This window comes from Saccopteryx leptura, chromosome 1 (genome assembly GCF_036850995.1).
Source record: "Saccopteryx leptura isolate mSacLep1 chromosome 1, mSacLep1_pri_phased_curated, whole genome shotgun sequence".
NCBI lineage: Eukaryota > Metazoa > Chordata > Mammalia > Chiroptera > Emballonuridae > Saccopteryx > Saccopteryx leptura.
In genome coordinates this window covers 345669965-345684288 of record NC_089503.1, presented here as the reverse complement: position 1 = coordinate 345684288, position 14324 = coordinate 345669965, and the positions used below count along the sequence as shown (strand labels likewise).

Below are 14324 nucleotides of genomic sequence, written 5' to 3'. Positions count from 1 at the left end.
CACAAAACAAATGTCTATATTTAAGAAGATTTAATTCATATCAAACATCTCTGATCCAATGGTATGAAACTAGAATCTGAAGGAGAAAACTGAAAAAAACACAAACATGTGGAGGCTGAATAACATGCTACTAAATGCCCTGGCCAGTTAGCTCAATCAGGTAAGAGTGCAGTCCTGAAATGACAAAATTGTGGGGTTGATTCCCGGTCAGGGCACACATCGGAAGCAACGAAGGAATGCACGACTGAGTGGAACAACAAATGGATGCTTCTCTTCTCCCTCCCCTCTCTCCCCTCCTCTCTCTAAAAAAATAAAAAAGTAAATAAATAAAATAATAAATTTGCTACTCAACAATGAACAAGTTAATATGTGAGATAATGAAACAAAACAAAATATACTTTGAAACAAATGAAAATTCTCAAAATGCACAGGACACAGCTAAAATAGTTCTAAGAAATATACAGCAATACACGCCTACCTCAAGAAACAAGAAAAATCTCAAACAATCTAACCTTCCACCTAAAATAATTAGAAAAAGAAGAGCAAACATAGCCCAAAGTAAGTAGAAGGAAGGAAATAATAAATATCAAACTGGAAATAACAAAACGGTCTTAAAAAAATATCAATAAAACCAAGTTCTGGTTCTTCCAGAAGATAAACAAAATTGACAACCTTTAGCCAGATTCATGAAGAAAAAATGAGAGAAGGTCCAAATAAAATCAGAAATGAAATTGGAAAAGTAACTGACATCACAAAAATACAAAAGACTACAAGGATATAATTGGAAACAATTATCTGCCAACAAATTTTGCAACCTGGATGAAATGGATAAATTCCTACAAACATACAATTTTCCAATTCTGAATCAGAAAAAAACAGATAACCTGAACAGATAACTACTATCAAAATAAAATCCATAATTAAAGAACTCCCAACAAACAAAAGCCCTGGACCAGATGGCCTCACATGAAAAGTTTACCAAAGATTCAAAGAAAAATTAATACTTATCGTTTTCAAACTATCCAAAAATCTGAAGAGGAGGGAAAGCTCCCAAACTCATTTTACAAGGCCAGTATTACCCTGATACCAAAACCAAAGACCCTATAAAAAAATCATAGGCCAGTATCCCCGCTGAGCATAGATGCAAACATCCTCAACAAAGTATTAGCAAACCAAATTCAGCAATACAAAGATCATACACCATGATCAAGTGGGATTTATTCCTGGGATGCAAGGTTGGTTCAATATCCTCAAATAAATGAACGTGATACACCACATAAACAAAATGAAGTTTAAAAACCATACAATCATATCAAAAGATGCAGAAAAGGCATTTGACAAATGCTAACTTCCATTTATGATAAAAACTCTCGGCCATGCATTAAAAACACCTAATAAATATATATATATATAGTGAAAAGCTAATTTATTTACAGTTCTGACTTTCCCTCTCAGCAGGCATTATTTCCATAGTTTTCCTTATCTTCACTTTCCAAACTACGTGTTGACTCTTAGCAATTCTAAGCCCTAACCTCAGGGATTGTTTGATACATACATATAACAGGTAGGACCTAATAATATAAGTTGTCTGTGTAACAGTTATGGGGTAGTACCCTTTTTCTCTCTCATTTCAATAAAAAAAATATTGTAAAGATCTGCTTTATTCTCAGACTAGAAACTCAATATTCTTCCACCCGCCTTTCATACCAGTTCTCATTTTGGGGAGCTGAGGCACATACCTGCCCCAAAAGATGTCTTTCGGAAATGTTCAAAGAAATGAAAATATATTCATGTTGCATTTCTTACAAAATGGCCACAAAGTGTTAATTTTATACACTACAGCTATTATAGTATTTTTAATCTAGAGAAATAAACAGATAGTCAAATAGTGTATTTTCCCAAATGACTATGATCCACACAATTATTTATCTATTACACATGGCCCTTGTTTTACAACATATACATGTACACAATCTTTTGCATCTTTCTCTTAAATACACAATATTATTTTTTCTAATTTCTTACTGAAAAAGATAATACTAAAGAAATAATCTTCACTTCAATAAGCAATCTTAATAGAGTACATTAAATGTCCAATCAAAAATAATGCAAAACAGCACAATTAGAAGCTGTAGAAATTTTACCTTAATTCTTCTCTCAGTGTTATCTAATTTTAGCTCTGCTGCAACTAGTTTCTTTGTCAAATCATCTCGTTCAGGTAGGTGTCTAGTTTCAGACATCTTTTTCAGTTCTTCCAAGGAATTTTTTGTGCTACGTAGTTCAATTTCTGCATTTTTCAACTTTTTCTCAGATATCCGTTCTTTCTCTTGAGATTTTCTTAAGCATTCTTTGAGTGCTGTAATCTCATTGTTATGGTGAGAAATAAGTTGTGAGATTTCATTTTCTGTATCTTCAAACTTACTCAGCTCTTTCTCCTGTCTGTACTGAACACTTTTCAAAGTCTTATTCTCTTTTAGCAGCTCAGCTAACTTGGCCTGAAGTTCAGTTCTTTTATTCTGTAATTCAGTGACTTGTAGCAGTGTTGAAGAAATAACCTGTTTTGCAACAAAATCAAAATCTTTCCAAGGTGGCTCCTTTTTGAGGTTCTGGGAGCAAAATCCCACTAGGATTCCCTTTCTGTTTGGTGGACCCTTAGAATTTGGTTTCCTAAAGGCTAAAAAAGAAACAGTAATAATGTAAAATGAAAGCTGTACCAAATGTAGTATTATTTTTTATACTAACAAGTGGATTCATAACATTCTTCAGTTATTTTGTTCCTTAACATATGATTTTATAATATTTAGTTAAATATCAGATTTTATTTAGAACTTTTAATATAACATTTTATTAAGAAATGTTTGGGCCTGACCAGGAGGTGGTGCAGTGGATAGAGCATCGGACTGGGATGCCGAGGACCCAGGATCAAGACCCCGAGGTCACCAGTTTGAGCACGAGCTCATCTGGTTTGAGCAAAGCTCACCAGCTTGGACCCAAGATCGTTGGCTTTAGCAAGGGGTTACTTGGTCTGCTGTAGCCCCACGGTCAATGCACATATGAGAAAGGAATCAATGAACAATGAAGGTGTCGCAACGAAAAACTGATGATTGATGCTTCTCATCTCTCTCTGTTCCTGTCTGTCTGTCCCTATCTATCCCTCTCTCTGACTCTCTCTCTGTCTCTGTTAAAAAAAAAAAAAAAGGTTTGGAATCTTTTCAGGAAAGTGAAAAATATTCTGATCCATCAAAATGACAATAGTAGTTTACAGGGAATTATTCTGCATTGCTTTAAAAGATGGCAGTATCATGATTTACCGTTTTTAACTTTATAGTAAGATAGCAAGTCAGAATTCAAACATGGACATCATCAGCATTAACATGTTGCCAAATAAACACTGGACAAACATTTTGATATTCAGGTCATTTGTGCAAAGACATTTGGCCGAGATCATCATTTGAAATGTGGAAATGTAAGTTTTCTCTAAATTAATTAGAACTCTTTTTCTTAAATTGGTAAAACAGGATGACATGTTGTATAGTGAGAAGGTTTGGGTTTAGGACTCAGCTTTACCACTGAGTAACTCCTTGGGCAACTCAACTAAACCTTTCTAGGTCTATCTGCCCTGCCCATAGAATGAGGGTAACACCACTTACATAAGTATGCTGTCTTGAAGATTAAATGAAGTGTGCTTGTAAAACAAAGTCTTGATAAATATTCTATCAGTAAAAAAAACTTAATCCCACTTATTAGTGATTGAAAATGGAAAAACACTTATGCAGTACTGATGTGATTATAAATGCTTTCTCAGGAGCTTGCTTCTGTGTGATGCTCATATCAAAACGTCTGACATCATTTGAGAAAAAAAAAACAACTAAACACTACATTCTAAAAATATACGCATATGAAATCCTTAAAGTGTACATATTAGATCCCAACTTTTCACAGAAATCTGGAATGTTATTTTTACTAAAAGTTCATTTAACTTGGGCCTTCATATACAGAACATCTGCCCTTTAATTTTTTTTTTTTTTTTGAGTCAGAGAAAGGGATAGATAGGGACAGACAGACAGAAACGGAGAGAGATGAGAAGCATCAATCATCAGTTTTTCTTTGCAACATCTTAGTTGTTCATTGACTGCTTTCTCATATGTGCCTTGAACGTGGGCCTTCAGTAGACTGAGTAACCCCTTGCTCGAGCCAGCGACCTTGGGTCCAAGCTGGTGAGCTTTGCGCAAACCAGATGAGCCTGTGCTCAAGCTGTAGACCTTGGGGTCTCCAACCTGGGTCTTCCACATCCCAGTCTGACGCTCTATCCACTGCGCCACCACCTGGTCAGGCAGAACACTGCCCTTTAAAAGAGAGTTTTGCATATCTGCCACAGTCACGAATAATGAACTTTAATCTCCAAAGTGACTGCATTTTTTTCAAGAAGGAAATGTATTCCAGAGTAAAAAGAAAAAGAAAAAAGAAACTAGAAAATCCAACCTTCCCCTACCCATCTCGCCAGCCATGAATACCGATTCCATTATTTAAACAAGCAAAGATTAACAAATAGCATTTAGAATTTAATATTATAAAGTTTCATTAAAAAGACAGATTATAGCCTGGCCAGGCAGTGGCGCAGTGAATAGAGCTTCGGGCTGGGACATGGAGGACCCAGGTTCGAGACCCCAAGGTTGCCAGCTTGAGCGTGGGCTCATCTGGTTTGAGCAAAAGCTCACCAGCTTGGACCCAAGGTCGCTGGCTTGAGCAAGGGGTTACTCAGTCTGCTAAAGGCCCACGGTCAAGGCACATATGAGAAAGCAATCAATGAACAACTAAGGTGTCGCAACGAAAAACTAATAATTGATGCTTCTCATTTCTCTCTGTTCCTGTCTGTCTGTCCCTATCTATCCCTCTCTCTCTCTCTCTCTCTCTGTCTCTGTAAAAAAAAAAGAAAAAAAAAGATAGATTATAAAGATGATGTTTTGAATGTATACTGATTTGAGATTCCAGTTCTAATAACACTTGAATACATCAAAGAAGTGGTAATAAAAATAAATAAGGGAGGCCCTGGCCAGCTGGCTCAGTGGTAGAATGTCAGCCCAGTGTATATATGTCCCGGGTTTGATTCCTGGTCAGGACACACAGGAGAAGTGACCACCTGCTTCTCCATTCTCCTCCTCCCACGCCTTCTCATCCCACAGTCATGGCTTGATTGGTGTGAGTGCATCAGCCCTGGGCACTAAGGATGGCTTTGTGGAGCCTCCACCTCAGGTGTTAAAAATAGCTTGGTTGCAAGAGGCGCCAGATGGGCAGAGCTTTAGCCCAGGAGGGGGTGGGGGCTGGTGGATCTGGTTGGGGCCCATGTGAGAGTCTGTCTCTCTATCTCCCCATCTCTCGCTTGGAATAAAACAAAGAAAAAAGAAAAAAATGAGGGAAAACCTACTTGCAGCTCTGAAACTATACTATCCAATACTTTAGTGACCAGCCACATGCAGCTACTGAGAAATGTGAAGTGTAGGTAATACAAACTGAGATATGCCATAGCTGTGAAATGCACACTGGAGTTCAAACACTCTGCCTTTAAAAGAATGTAGAATATTTCATACATATAACGTTTTATATTAACTATATTTATTTATTTTTTATTTTTTAGGGACAGAGAGTGAGTCAGAGAGAGGGATAGACAAGGACAGACAGACGGAAATGGAGAGAGATGAGAAGCATCAATCATTAGTTTTTCATTGCGCGTTGCAACACCTTAGTTATTCATTGATTGCTTTCTCATATGTGTCTTGACCGCAAGCCTTCAGCAGACCGAGTAGCCCCTAGCTGGAGCCAGCTACCTAGGGTTCAAGCTGGTGGGCTTTTGCTCAAACCAGATGAGCCCGCACTCAAGCTGCCGACCTCAGGGTCTCGAACCTGGGTCCTCTGCATCCCAGTCCGACGCTCTATCCACTGCGCCACCACCTGGCCAGGCTATTAACTATATTTAGAAGAGTCATTTGGGATATGTTGGCTTAAATAAAATATATTATTAAAATTAAGTTAACCTGGAGAGTTAGGGGGAGGGGGAGGGGCACAGAGAACTAGATAGAGGGAGGCAGAGGACAATCTGACTTTGGGCGAGGGGTATGCAACATAATTTAATGACAAAATAACCTAGACATGTTTTCTTTGAATATATGTACCCTGATTTATTAATGTCATCCCATTATCATTAATAAAAATTTATTAAAAAAAAATTAAGTTAACCTGTTTGTTTGTTTTTAATGCAGTTACCAGGCAATATAAAATTGTATCTGTGGCTTGCATTTGTGAATTGCATTATATCTCCACTGGACAGAGCGCTCCAATTTTAAGTTGAAGAGTCCATCATTTTAATTTTCTTTCTTTCCAACATACCGAATTAACAGAGTTTTGGTATCTATATGCTATTACGGACTATATACTCAGCTTTTGGAATGACAAAAACTTTATACATAAAAATGATATAAAGATGAATCTTCATCATTCCAAATTTCTGATTTTTATGTATAAAGTTACACTGCTCAGCAAACAAGATTTCCTAGAAATAGAAACTTGTTTTATTTCAAAGTTGAAGCCTATATAAGAGTCAAGATAAAAATTTTCCACTAATATTTTACTTGTCAGGCAAAGACTTCTACAACCAGCTTTTTGACATTCTAAAAATCTGAACATAACTTTCATCTACCTTTTTAATTTTAATTTTTAAAACTATCAAGATGAAATGTAGTGTTAATAGGAGTGAGAATATGATTGACCGCCATGGATGTCATTCATCTGACCCTTAGTCACCACCAGAAAGAGGGTGAGAAAATAATGCTTTTTTTCTTCCTTCAAGAGTTAAAAAATAAAATATAACATTTAAAAAACATGTAGTAAAGATAAACTATGTATCTAACAAAAACTCAAGATGCTTCTTATTTTACTGATAAAAGTAGAATAAATATATATATAACATACAAACTTGCATAACCTAAACTATTATTAAATTTTATCATTATATCGATATAACTTCTGACAGAGCAAAATTTTATTTTTTAAAATAAAATGTTAAGTTAAAAAAGAGAATGAAAGAGCTGCTATTAAACATGCAAATCCACAAATTCAAGTGTTCAAGATATTGTTTTAATCACATCTGTTCTTTCCTTCGTTTAGTCTATACTGGTGATTGCAGCTTCAACCAAGGAAAATTAGTATTTAAGGAAGGCTATCAGTTTGATCCTGTTGCTTGATCTAAAGCAGACAAATTACCACAATTTTAATTCAGAAGACAATGCAAGCCATAGAACTATCCAAGTCAGACTGAAGACAATAACTGAAATTTTTGTAGGTGATGTTAGAACTGTTTTTAACACAGCTTCTTCTCAATATCTTCTCAAATAAGATAAGGCTTACCAAATTCTGACTCTTTAATTGGGTGGCCTCTGAAACTGCTCTGGAGAAGGAGTAAAAAAAAATCTAAGTATTCCTACCAATAATTCCCTAGGTATGTGAATTATTTCTTGGGAATGAATAAGCATTTTCCAGGACACAACACAAATATCTGTTTGTTCTTAACCATATAAAGCAAAAATGTAATATCAGATTATGCTCTCAACCACAAAATCAAGAGGCTCACACTAAGAAAGAGACCAAAATCCTGTAAAATTGTACTGTAAAAAAGGGGGAAAAAAGGAAAGTGAGGAAAGACAGAGGGGGAGGGATGAAGTGAGGAAGTGAGGACAGAAGGCAGGAAGGAAGGGCATCCGATATGAACATCCCTGGGAAGTAGAGCAGAGGTGCATGAAAGGGGTATTTTCAAAAGGAACATACATTCTTGTAGATTTCTTAAAGAGCAAATACTATTTTTCCAAGTAAAAATTTGTATAGACAATTTTAATTATACCCCTGCTTAAATCTTTGCAATGTTTATTCCTCCACAGAAACAATCGATATGTTAGCATGCACTCAACATGTTTCATGACCTAGGCCATTTTCCTTTTCAGATTCCATTTACACAACTCCTTGTCTTGTAATCAAAACTGCTGCATTTATTTATTTATTTTTTTAATTTATTATTATTTTTTTTTTTTAGTGAGAGAGATAGGGACAGACAGGAAGGAAGATGAGGAGCATCAACTTGTTATGGCATTTTAGTTGTTCATTGATTGCTTTCTCATACGTGCCTTGACCCGGGGCTCCAGCTGAGCCAGTGACTGCTTGCTCAAGCCAGCAACCTTGGGCTCAAGCCTGTGACCATGGGGTCATGTCTATGGTTCCATGCTCAAGCCAGAGACCCCAAGCCCAAGCTAGATGAGCCTGTGCTTAGGCGGCGACCTTGGGGTTTCAAACCTGGGTCCTCAGCATCCCAGGTCAATGCTCTACCCACTTCGCAACTGCCAGGCCAGGCAAAACGGCTGCATTTATTAACATATACTATAACCACCTCATTTAGCTCATTTTCTATGGTGTACTCTTGGTAGTCCTTACACATTTTGCTACAAAAAACACACACTGGTGTTTTCTTGACCAGGGATTAGGGTGAAGAAGAGATTTCTAGCATATTATCTAAGTAAATGTGTATTAATTAGTACCAGTTTCAGACTAGTAACACTTGAATAAGAAAGTATTCCTAATTATTAATCTTGTTTCTATTGTAACATAGTTTGATGGAAAACAGACTGGTGATCTCACCCCAAATTCTATTTCTAGGTCTAATTTGAATTTTTGCACTAAGTGTTGCATTACCTAGAAGTAACTGTACTCAATTTAAAAAACTGCCCCTTAACCACTGTGTATCAATGCCTTTCATTACTTTTGTTAATGAAGACAGTAAAAGGTACAAACGTTTTGATGTTTCTGCCATGACAGTACCCCCAAAACTCTAAAACAAGCATTTATACAGGAAGAAAGCAAAAACGAGAGCCTTAACTAATGGTTTTTTGCAGGCATCCCCAAACTACTGCCCGCGGGCCGCATGCGGCCCCCTGAGGCCATTTATCCGGCCCCCGCCGCACTTCCGGAAGGGGCACCTCTTTCATTGGTGGTCAGTGAGAGGAGCACTGTATGTGGCGGCCCTCCAACGGTCTGAGGGACAGTGAACTGGCCACCTGTGTAAAAAGATTGGGGACCCCTGGACAGTGACTCTAATTATTAACAGTCATTCTATACATGCTGCTATAGCAACACTCATATAAATTCATAAAATATATTTTATTCAAAGTGTAAATTAGCCCACTGCCACGCATACATTAATATACACATTAATTGAAGAGTTGCTTTCATGCCAGCTTTCCTTAAGCATTCAAAATGAGTCTTCCAGGTCTACTGGACTCTTAAAAAAAAATGCTTACCTTGTTGACGCACTTGGCTTTGGCTATGTGAAATACGTCTTTTAGTATTTTTCTCCTTAATAGTCATAGGTGGGGAGGGATAGATCAGAGTTGACCGGCCAGGAGACTGTGGTGTGGTTCCAGAGTCAGATGGATGGCGCTCACCTGCCTTACTTTCTCGGTCAGTATCTGGACTTATTTCTCTTTCCCCCATGGTTTTGAAAAAAAGTCTCTATTCACATAATTTCATACATTCTTTAATCCAGAAAAACCTGTGGCAAGCCTGAAGAGCCTTTTTTAGAGTCCTTAGATCCTGGTGAAAATATTCATGTCTCTGCAATTTGCCTTTCCCTATATATCTGTATTCCACAATTCACTTTAGCAACCAGAAGAAATACTTTTTCCCCCTACAATTAAGGAAGGGAGAGGGAAATGCATCATATTTCATGAAATAGATTTCTACAGTTAAGTACAATAAAAGATACTAAAAGCAAAATAATATACAACTTACAATTTTAAAAAGAGGATATAGTTAAATTCATCCATATTTTCATAGTTATTTATGGTACTTGAAGAAAAGGAACTGTCACAGCCAAGATAGAGAACATGTAAAAGTATCTGATATATAATGGCTTCTGAATAAATATTAACTGTATTTGACCCCCTTGAATATTAATATTTAAAATAAATGCAAATGTTGATTTTTAACAGGTGACTAATGATTGAATAACCAGTGTTTTTCTTTTGGGGGATGCGGTCAGGTACTCAAGAACAAGCATGCTAATAAGAACAAGGAAAAGTATCTATGGTTGACTACATAAAAATGTAAAACTGAAGTATGTAAATGTTAATCTAATTAAAATACTTGGTGAAAAACATTTGTAACATGACATAAAAATGGTTACCATACTAAACACATAAATAAATACCTCAGACTACCCCATAAATAAAAAACAGGAGGCCAAAGTTAAATGAGCAAACACAGGTTAAGACCCATAACAGACAATACAAATGATAGGCACATAAAAATATTTACCCTCAAATACCATTATTAAACCTATCAAATTATCAAAGAGTTTTCAAAACAATACTCCATGCTGCCAGAATGGCTATCAAGAAAAAATCCACAGAGCCTGACCAACGGTGGTGCAGTAGATAGCACATTGACCTGGGTTGCTGAGGCCCCTGGTTTGAAACCCCAAGGTTCATTAACCTGAGCTCATCAACACAATCCCATAGTCGCTGGCTTGAGCCCAGAGGTTGCTGGCTTGAAGCCCAAGGTGCTGGCTTGAGCAAGGGATCGCTGGCTCAGCTGGAGCCCCCCACCTGCCCTGTCAATGCATGTATGAGAAGCTATCAATGTACAACTAAAGTCCGAAACTATGATTTGATGCTTCTCATCTCTCTCCCTTCCTGTCTTTCTCTCTCTCTTGCAAAAAAAAAAAAAAAAGATACAGAATTTTTGAAAAAAATGTTGACAAGATGAATTAAAACTTTAATTTTGCATTTAATTTTTGACCCAATAATTCTATTCTTGAGTACCAAGATAATGCAGTGGTTCTTTATCTATCACGGGGGGGGGGTTAGGTTGCAGAACCCCACGCAACAGGCGAAAATCCACGAAGTAGCAACCTTCTATTTACTATATTATTTATCTATATATTTAAGACTTTATAAACCCTCCCCACACTCTTATTAACCTTTCCCACACTGTTAACATTTCTTATGCTCTTACACACTTTCTATACTCTTATACCTATGTAATTTTAACATATAAAATTCTACACTACATATTTTATTTCGATTTAATATTTTTAGTATTTAATTAATGTTTTTATATTGTTTTCAATTTTTAGGCTAGAAAATGCTTATTTTACTTCAAAAATAATTAAAATAATAAATATATAAAAAAATACCTATATACCACAAAAACCTGCAATATAGCGAAAAATCTGCCATACAAAATTAGATATATATTGATACAATTTAAAAATCCACAGTACAGTGAGACCACGAAAAGTGAACCACGATATGGCAAGGGACAACTGTAACCCTAAAAATAGGGGGAGAGTTATGTGCAAGTGGCTAACGCAGTGCATTTAATTATGCATGTATCCTTCATGTATTCCCTAAAAACTACATGCTAATTACATGAGAATATTTTCTTAATAGTGATCAACTCAAGAACAGTGCCAGGCGCCCTGGCCAGTTGGCTCAGTGGTAGAGCATCGGCCTGGTGTGTGGATGTCTGGGTTTGATTCCTGGTCAGGTCACACAGGAGAAGCGCCCATCTGCTTCTCCACCCTTCCCCCTCTCCTTTCTCTCTCTCTCTCTCTTCCACTCCTGCAGCCAAGGCTCCATTGGAGCAAAGTTGGCCCGGGCACTGAGGATGGCTTCATGGCACCCCATATGGGCAGAGCATCGCACCCTGGTGGGCATGCTGGGTGGATCCTGGTCGAGCGCATGCGGGAGTCTGTCTCTCTGCCTCCCTGCTTCTCATTTCAGAAAAAAAAAAAAAAAAGAATAGCGCCAGTAACACTAGAGAATACTTTCTCATGTTTGCCAAACTTCTGATTATTTAGGATCTGTTTTAAAATAAGGCAGGTATTTCTACCCCACATATACTTGTGCTGCCCCATACACTGTTACAATTCTTCAGGACAATAAACAAGTATTTCTTAGAAAATATAACAACCCAAAGATCCAAGCCTTCCTAGAGAATAGAAACTTAGACACTTACAAATCACTTTTAAAAACTTGGTCCTTAGTCTTTATAAAAAACATTGTTGCCTGGCTGACAATGCTGTTCCAGAAACACAACTTAAGCAAGGGAACAGTCAAACAAAAGTTAACCAGAACAAAAAAAGATATGAAATCACACCAAAAGAAAAAATAGGTAAAGATGAGGTAAGACAACTATTAGAATGATAACTATTTTTTCTTATAAAGTAAGTATAAACAAAAAGAAAGTACAATAGCTTAATAAGATTATATAACAATTTAGCACTGGAAGGAACCATGGGGAATCACTCCTTTCTTTACATAAATTAAGGAAACTAAGGCTTTTTAAAAGAGCCACTTGGCCCTGGCCGGTTGGCTCAGCGGTAGAGCGTTGGCCTGGCGTGCGGGGGACCTGGGTTCGATTCCCAGCCAGGGCACATAGGAGAAGCGCCTATTTGCTTCTCCACCCCTCCCCCCTCCTTCCTCTCTGTCTCTCTCTTCCCCTTCCGCAGCCAAGGCTCCATTGGAGCAAAGATGGCCCGGGCGCTGGGGATGGCTCCTTGGCCTCTGCCCCAGGCGCTAGAGTGGCTCTGGTCGCAGCACGGTGATGCCCCGGAGGGGCAAAGCATCGCCCCCTGGTGGGCAGAGCGTCGCCCCTGGTGGGTGTGCCGGGTGGATCCCGGTCGGGCGCATGCGGGAGTCTGTCTGACTGTCTCTCCCGTTTCCAGCTTCAGAAAAATACAAAAAAAAAAAAAAAAAAAGAAAGTCACTTACCCAAGATCTCAATGTATCTAAGATCTCAGATCTAAGTCAGTAAAACTTGAAATGGACTACAAGTTTTCTGAATCTTAATTGAGTGACCCATTCAATATTTCACTATCAACAATCAGATGAGAATTACCTTATCTCTGAAGCCACCTACATCTGCACCTACCCCATACTGTTGCCCTTTTCTTGCTAAAATTTATAAAGCATTTCTGCTCCTTTTTAGAATTAAATCTTTTTTTTTTTTTAGTCTTCTTCCCCACACTCTCTTTCCATCTCAAATATTGTGCTCCTACAATTGTGTCTTTTCTATGCAATCATACCTATCAACAAACTGGCGCTAATAAAGCAGTTGCTTGACTCCATGTTCTATCTACTGCATTTACAACCCAATTTCTCTACTCCAATTTTCTAATAAAAAATTTAAAGAATAATCTGTAATCTAGAATGTCTCTACTTCTTTTCCAACCATTTTCTTCTAAATCCACACTAGTCATATTTTCATACCCACTGAAATAGCTTTTCTCAAAACAGATAATGACATTTATTTTGGCTAAATCCAATAGCCAATTTCCTGTCCCACTTGTACCTGACCTCACAGCAGCATTTGACAAAACTAATCATTCCTCCTTTCCTAAAACACTCTCTCCTTACTTAGCTTCCACAGCCAACTGCTTTCCTGGTTTTCATACCACCTCACTGGCTGTCTCTTCTCAGTTTCCGTTGTGAAATCTGCCTCCTATTCCTGATTTCTAAATGCTGGAATATACAAGGCACCACAAATTACTACCATTTTATACTCTCTCCTTAGGTGATGTCTAGACTTCTTTTACCCTGATTCCAGACTCATATCCACCTTCCTATCTGACAGCTCTATCTAAAAATCATTTCACACTAACATGTCCAAAACCAAAATCACAATCTGTCTCCCTCATACCCTATTTGCCTGATCTCATTAATGGCACTTCCATCTATTAATTAACTGTGTAGCAAATTTAAAGATCATTCTGGATACCCTCTTAAGCTCACACCCCACATCAAAACGATTTGTAAAACCAGGCTGTTTTATCTCCAACTATATTCCAGATTTGATTATTTCTTACCATTCCCACTGCTACTAACCTAGTTCAAGCCACCATCTTTTCCTCACTTGAACTTCTGCAACAGCTTCCTAATTGATATTCGGCTTTTATCGTTGCTTCTCCAGTGGGAAAAGGCTGCTTGACATAAGATCAATCAGCATTGCTCTCCACGGCTTTCTACAGCCATCCTATTCCTTAACCAAACCCGAAAACTCCTACAAGATCTAGCCCTCCTTGCCTACTTCATGCTTCTATCATACAACTCTTCCCCTCATCTGCTTCTGCAGCCAAAGTAGCCATCTTCTGTGCCTGAAACATGCCAACTCACAGACTATCTACCTGTTGCCCCTGTTACTTAGAAGGCCCTTTTCTTAGAAGTTCACAAGGATGGGTCCTTCTCTTGATCCTGTTCATAACACAAATGCCACCCTTTTTTTTA

General features: G+C 37.7%; 1 protein-coding gene across 3 annotated transcripts in view; it reads right to left on the bottom strand.

The window, feature by feature from the left end:
- Window positions 1–14324, bottom strand: part of LCA5 (lebercilin LCA5) — a 40289-nt gene that overhangs the window by 13776 nt on the left and 12189 nt on the right. For 2 of the 3 annotated variants that reach the window (XM_066358979.1, XM_066358980.1), the window contains exons 2-3: window positions 9339–9724; window positions 2145–2674 (exon numbers count right to left, since the gene is read on the bottom strand). In XM_066358979.1, the coding sequence (XP_066215076.1) occupies window positions 2145–2674; window positions 9339–9531 (723 nt within the window). In that variant the 5' untranslated portion in view covers window positions 9532–9724. The remainder of the gene's footprint in view (window positions 1–2144; window positions 2675–9338; window positions 9725–14324) is intronic. The other variant, XM_066358981.1, reaches the window with a different exon arrangement.